General features: G+C 41.2%; 1 protein-coding gene across 3 annotated transcripts in view; it reads right to left on the reverse strand.

The window, feature by feature from the left end:
• Positions 1 to 6,922, reverse strand: part of EPSTI1 (epithelial stromal interaction 1) — a 94,178-nt gene extending 87,256 nt beyond the window's left edge. The window contains exon 1 of one of the 3 annotated variants that reach the window (XM_019529865.1): positions 6,631 to 6,922. In XM_019529865.1, coding sequence (XP_019385410.1) covers positions 6,631 to 6,824 — 194 coding nt within the window. In that variant the 5' untranslated portion in view covers positions 6,825 to 6,922. The remainder of the gene's footprint in view (positions 1 to 6,630) is intronic. The other 2 variants (XM_019529864.1, XM_019529863.1) reach the window with 2 other exon arrangements.
• Between the last annotated feature and the right edge of the window lie 315 nt (positions 6,923 to 7,237).

Genomic DNA, 7,237 nt, shown 5'->3' on the forward strand with positions numbered 1-7,237 from the left:
ACACACACACACACACACACACACACACACACACGTCACCATTAAGTAACCTATACCACCATAGCTCTGCCATTCAGCAAGGCTCATGGATGGGTACATAGGACCATGATGAGGTGGCTACATTATTCTAAGTGTGGGGTATAGCACACAGGGTATGGGCACGGAGTCTCAGTAATCTGCTGCCTAGAACCATACTGAGATAGTACAGAAAGCCTTGTTGAATCTCCTAAAAATATGTTACCTTTGCATATACTATGAGAAAAGGACTACATGTAGTGGCAAGTAAAATATTTCAACTAGGAAAGGAAAGCAAACCATAAGAGAAATGAGGCTTTCAGTTTGAGATGTGAATTGCACCAACGATATGCTTAAAATTTATGTCCCAGTTTTGCAATTCTTAAACATATATGTAACTTTACTCATTTGATTTGTCCTGATTAACTTGCACTTGAATACTTCAAAGACCTGGAACAGAGTAACTGTAATTTTGCTCCCTATAAACATGAGTTGCAATAGGCCCTTTGATTATATAATTAAACAGGCTAAAACAATTATTTAGTTGCAGATGTCCTTTCTGCAGGGTTGTACCCATCAGTCATTTGCGTAATTATGCAAAATTATTACTTTTGCACTTTCACTGGGAAATTTCCTCTTTCCAAGTAGTGTAATAATAATGTGAACAGGATCACAAGCCTACTTATACCAGCTAATGAAATAAGAGCTAATAGCCACTACTTCAAAATGCTATTAGTCATTTCCATAGCAATTATTTCCACTTTTACTGCATATACACCAATGCAAAAATGCTACATATGGCTGTAAGCTAATTGTTTCACTGCCTGGCAGTGGTAAGATTTCTCTTGGACTGTTGTGTTCAATATGGAGCGTGATATTTTTTTAAAGAGATAGATGCTGGGGAGAGTTCAGTTGAAAGTAACACAAATTACTGAAGATCTGAACAGTAAAAGTGGGCAAGTTCAGATGAGAGGAGAGACTTGGGGGAGGCAAAAATGCTGAATGTGCAGAGTTCTTCTCCATAAAGAGGAAAAGGATCATTTATGTTCATTAGTCAATGAAGAGAGAAGTAGGAAAAATGGGCTTAGGCTTCAACAAGTAAAATATATTGAAGTATTGCATTAAGAAAAATTTTAAGGCTTATTGACTTAAACAATGGAACAAACTTCCAAGGACAGTTGTAAAATCACTTTGAAAGACATTCAGGGTTCAATTTAAAATCTGGGTCTAAGGAACTGTTTAAGAATGGTCAGATCAATCCTACCACAAAAGCATTACACATGGCTACTTCACCATTCATTGTTAGGCACCATTCACATATAAAGCTGCCAAGTCAGATGTCTTCACTGTGCTGTGATGAACAACTCCCCTGTAGCTGTCTGCATTTCATAGCGGACATGAAGCCAGTTGCCAAGGATAACAAACAATCAAAAGTCAAGGCCTCAATCTGGCAATAAGGTCTTTGCCTTATTGAATGAATGAAGTTCAAGAAGCTCTATAAGGATGCAGTGGTCCATTGGCATGAATCCAGTTCCAGATTTGGACCTCTCAAAGTTGACCATCTCTGAACTGATTCTGAGACCACTGCAAAAATTAAGGCCTGGCTACTCACTCCTACTCTGTAAGGGATGCATGCTAAAAAGATTTTGTACGATTGCTTTTTGGAGTGTGCCCATGGACACTTCTAAGATTTCCATCTGGGAAATGTCCTTGAAAGTGATACTAAGTTCACCCACCACTGCTTTAACAGGTAATACACAACACTTTTTTGGCATTTTTTCCTGCTGGTAGTCTCAGGATTGCCTGGAGATGGTACAGATATACCCTTAGTTTATCCTCTGAATCCATGACCAAATGTTGCTGTCTTAATTTAGCCTAAGAATGAACTGCAGGGTGCAGCCCTATGTGGAGAAGCCTTTTGCTCAGGAAAAAAGTCAGGGCACAAGCAACTACAGAGACAGAGATAAAGTAGACTAGGAGAAGTGGCCCTCTCATTATACTCACTCTTTATACTATTCTGCTACAAAGGTCAGTAAGACAGACACAAGGCACCTATGCACATTGAATTGGGGCTGAATGTCTGCCCCAATGTGTGCTAATTAGAACACATCAGAGCAGACTGGATTAATCAATTAATTGAGCCTGCTGAAGCGTGCTAATTAGTATGCTCCAGCAGGCTCTGCCTTACATCTATTCAGTATCCCCATGCTTCAAAATGACAGTGGGGGCACTTGAACTAAAGCTCCTTCAACATGACCCGGCTTGTTGTTTATGCCTTCCCACAACATTCTCCTGCACATTTAGTTCAAGTACCCATGGTGCCATTTTCAAGTGTGGGATGCTGAATACACATGACACTGTGGGCACTTTAATAATACTGGCTCTCGGAGGGGCTCTCAGAACCATTCTAATTAATGTTCCCCACCCCAGAACATGTGTATAGATGCCCCAAAAGCTTAGAGGTGTGCAAAACTGGAGATTGGCCCAGATCACACTGGGGCTCAGATATGAAGGTCTGGCTTAGATCCATTCCTAATAGTTTGGTTGCTACTCCATTAAACATTTTTGCTCCTCTTTTTTGGTCCTCTGTCCTTCACCTGGGCAGGTTTTTGAAATGCACATCTGGGATTTTGCTTTGCCTCTGCTTTTTCCTGGCACTTCTGGCTTAGCTGATTGGGACTGGGGGCAGCAGGGGGAGAGTGATCGAAGGCTGGGGGATCATGTACTCTGTGCACAGTCCTCACAGCTGCAGGCAGGTAAGAGAGAGTGAGCTGCATGGGCAACAGGGCTGGCAATAGGGGGGAAAGGCGCTGCAGGTAGGGTATGAGGGGCACCGGGAGGGTTGTGGGGGACAGAGGGCTGCAGGTCAGGAGTGAGGGGTATCAGCAGGGACAAGGGAGCTGCGAGTTGTGAGTGAGGGGTACCAGCAGGGTCTGGGGGGCAGGGTACAGTGAGTCAGGAGTGAGAGGCAGCAGCAGGACTGGGGGGGCATGTGGCTTAGGAGTAAGGGGAGAGGCAGGGCACGTGCATATCAGTGCCCCCTCCCAATCATAAACCTCTTCCCCCTCTCCTACCCCTCCCTTCTTTTCCCTTCTCTCCCCCACGGGTGTCCTCTTTTTTGAAACTGGAAATATAGTAACCCTAACTAAACTACAAATCAACTAAAAATAAGAAGAGAAGGGGAATTACCATATCTTGAAATTAATCTGGTAACTCAAGTTGTCTTCAGTTTCATAACTAGTTATGCAAACAACAGTGATGAGAAAAAAATATTTACTTCTACCCTTCCATAAAACCCTGGGGAAACTGTCACAGGGAGCAGGTTAAATGATCCTCTAGATATTAACTGCTATGAATTTCATCCTGAAAATGTAATGGTAAGAGATTTTTCTTATTTAAATGAATACAGACTTATACCCTAAATAATTAGCTTGTAATTCATAGGATTCTCCAACCCACTGAATAGCATGCTGCAGGTAAAGAAGACAGTAGCCCGAAGAAACAATGTGATGAGTGTCTTGACTCCCATTTAATACACTGATTTTCAAGGCCTTTAAAATCTGAGATCAAACAGATAGAAAATCAGTTTGCAGTCCTCCTTCAAGCACACTTCTATCAGTAACAGACTGAAAAGTATAATAGCACTATAGATTTTTTTATTCTGGATGACGATAAAAAAAGTGTGATATATTTAGCAGCTACAGTTTAAGAATAAGGACTCTGAAAGCAAACGTTCCAGTGTTTCTTTTTCTTTTCAGTCTAGATGGCAAGGGACTTTTGTTCCCATTTGTACAGCAATCTATCCTTGGATTTTATGATAGCAAGTTTGATATTTTTTAAAAATTGATTTTGTTGGACACAATATTATACCTTGTCAGATTTTAAAAAGACAAGGACAAGTTGCCAAACAGAAGAGGCCATCATAACCTTTTCTTTCTTTGTCACTTGACTACAGTGCAAACCATTCACTTCTCCCTGTCTTTTGATTTCTTTTCAGTATAAACTTTTGTTTCAGGTTAGTTCTGAATAGATGCAATTTGGGAATCAACTTTTACAAGTTAATTTAATGCCATGACATTTTACAGACTGGAAATGAAGAAACCTGAAAAGCTTAAACTACTTATAGTAAGTGGTAGGTATTTTCAGGCTCTCGTCATCTGTTGATTTACCATTTCAGGCTATGAAAGGCATGCTCAAAGGACTTTGCCCACTCATTTGAGTTCATTTTGATAATGCATCCATAGGAACACTGTTGCTGGCAAGGTTCTTGAGAAATGATTCACTCCCATTACAAGGCATCCCAGTGGAACAGAAATCTCAAACTTTCCAGATTATTATGAACTTCTTAGGTCTGTTTCTTCATTTGTCAAAGTCCTTTTGTGCCATCCCAGTGGTACGAATGGATTGAAAACCTGTTCAATCTGCCTCTCCTTCCCTTGGCATTAAGGGAATTTTTTAGGAAAAGAACTGGAGGGTGTGTGTTTGGGGGGCAGGGGGAAGAGTACTAATTATTCCTAGTTACAAGAAAAGCTGCTTTAGGTCACAGTCACCTGTGTATTTCTTAATGGATGCTGAGCTCTTCTATGTCAGCTATGCTACTATCAAGTATTCAAACTGGCTAGTTTAAAGCCAGCTTGGGGACACTAACGTGTAGAAGTGAGTACAGCATAGGCATAGAGTGATAGATTCATAGATGTTAGGCTCAGAAGGGACCTTGATAGACCATCGAGTCCAACCCCCTGCATAGGCAGGAAAGAGCGCTGGGTTCAGATGACCCCAGCCAGATGCCTATCTAACCTCCTCCTGAAGATCCCCAGGGTAGGGGACAGCACCACCTCCCTTGGGAGTCCATTCCAGATTTTAGCCATTCTAACTGTGAAGAAGTTCTTTCAAATGTCCAGTCTAAATCTGTTCTCTGCTAGCTTATGGCCATTATTTCTTGTGACCCACAGGGGCGCCTTGGTGAGCAGAGCTTCACCAATTCCCTTCTGTGCCCCCATGATGAATTTATAGGCAGCCACAAGGTCGCCTCTCAACCTTCTCTTGAGAAGACTGAAGAGGTCCAGGTGCCCTAGCCTCTCCTCATAGGGCTTAGCTTGCAAGCTCTTAACTATATGAGTGGCCCTTTTCTGGACCCTCTCCAGGTTATCCACATCCCTGAAGTGTGGCGCCCATAACTGGACGCAGTACTCCAACTGCGGTCTGACCAGTGCCTGATAGAGGAGAAGTATCACCTCCTTGGTTCTGTTTGTCATGCATCTGCTGATGCACCATAAAGTGCCGTTAGCTTTGCTGATGACTTTGTCACACATATGCTACAAGAATGGTGAAAGGCAAGGCAAAGGGTATTTGTTATGTTGGGAGGAGCAGGAAGTAGGTATTTCATCTGAAACATGACTGCTATTTTCCCCAAAAATAAAGGCATTAGGCAGTTAACGTATCTGAAACTATCCAGATCTAAACATCTATGCACTGTTACTATGAGAAGCTCTCTAGGTATCCAGTCATTTAAGGGTTAAAGTGTGAATCATTCAGTTAGTACTTTATCATCTCAAATTAGCTTTCCTGTTTTCTCCACCATTCCCCTGCCAACTTTGTCAGGCAAGAAAGGAAACTGAAAGAGATCATGGTGGGCGGAACTAGTTTACGTCAGCTGTGCTTTGTAGGAAACAGAAATTGCAATGTCAGTGATAGTTAACAACATGTTTAATACTGTTAAGAACAATTTGGAAACAAATTAAATTTGGAAGCAAAGAAGTGGCTAATATTTTTGTTCAGTTAAGCAAATATGTATTCTTTGCATGCATGCGCACACTTACAGCATAATCTGCTTATAGCATACCATTATTTATCTAGACCTAGATACGGTGTATCCAAAAAAAGTAGCTAGAAAAGTTAAAAAAAAGACATGGTTAATGTATGGATCCCAATTAGGTTTATACTCAAAGTTCAAGTCTATGCTTCTTGGAATTAGATTTATCACTGTCAAGCTGTTCTCCAATTTCTGCCATCTTGGTTTGCATCAGGCCGGGTAGGAAAATTTATTTTAGATTCAAACCTAACCTGCGCATGGTGTTTTTAGATCTGAGGGTTGGCATCTTTGCTTATGATGAATATGGGGAAGGGGGAAGTGAAAACGAGCTGCATTGTCTTTGATATTCCAGCTCAAATACTATTTTAAAGTTAAAAATGCATATCCATGTCATTATAACATATGTAATACCATCCTCCTGGAAGCAGACAAATCAGACTCTGCTAAGATTTTGAATATAGCAAGGACATGTACTGTATCTCTAATAGACCTACACATAAATGTGTGCCCAGCAATCTTCTTTGAGCCATATGGCCAAATTCATTAGAAGAGTTCATCTCTTACTATTGGGACTATATTTACCAGTCATAATTTGGATGAACTAATCATATATTGATTAACAAGCACTTCTGAAAGTCTGGTCCCAGCTATGAACGATGAACATTTAAAGATCTGCTGCTTTACAGTTAGGTCTGGTATTCACAATGATTATATAAATACAAGTATGTAATATGCCCTCACAGAGGTTATGTGGAGTGTAGGAGTAAGTGTGTGTATAAATATATAGATTAGCTGCTACTTACTATTGTTCCTGCTGCTTTTGGCTGCATGACGTTTGGCCCCGCGGTTCTTCTGCAGAAGTTAACTGGCTCTGGGTTTCAGCTCCCCCTGTTTCCTTGTCAGTCTCCCACTCTTGGTAATCCCTAGAGAAGGAGTTGGCATTGAAGGCAGCTGCCCTGCGCCTACTGCCTTCACCCCTTCCTCCTGTGCCATACATAGCCTCAGGAGTGTGCAGTCTTGTCAGAGAAGAGTACAGACTGAGTCCTGTTGAAAATACCAGCAAGTTAGTTTCATTTCCTTGCTTCTAAGAAGACACTCCCTCTCTGACACACGCAGAAGTAATTAGCTTTCTTCCTGCCAAAGTCCATTGTCTAAGTTCAAGTTGTCAAAAAGTAACATGCAAATTTAGTGCTGGAGTTTATTGACAGATTAAGTTGTTTTGCTGCTTCCCATGCTAATGGCACAGATCTGATAGTCTCAATTCTTTTTTTAAATTAACACCCCTGAAAAAATAAATAGTCTAGATAAAAGCTAGAACCCTGCTGGTTTATAACCTAAGCAACCAAAATTATACCATCTGATTGAAAAAGTGTACCCTTTTTACTGCACTAACCCCCCTCCCCCCCCCCC

The sequence above is a fragment of the Crocodylus porosus genome, unplaced genomic scaffold (assembly GCF_001723895.1).
Source record: "Crocodylus porosus isolate Cpor-Errol unplaced genomic scaffold, CroPor_comp1, whole genome shotgun sequence".
Taxonomy (NCBI): Eukaryota; Metazoa; Chordata; order Crocodylia; family Crocodylidae; genus Crocodylus; species Crocodylus porosus.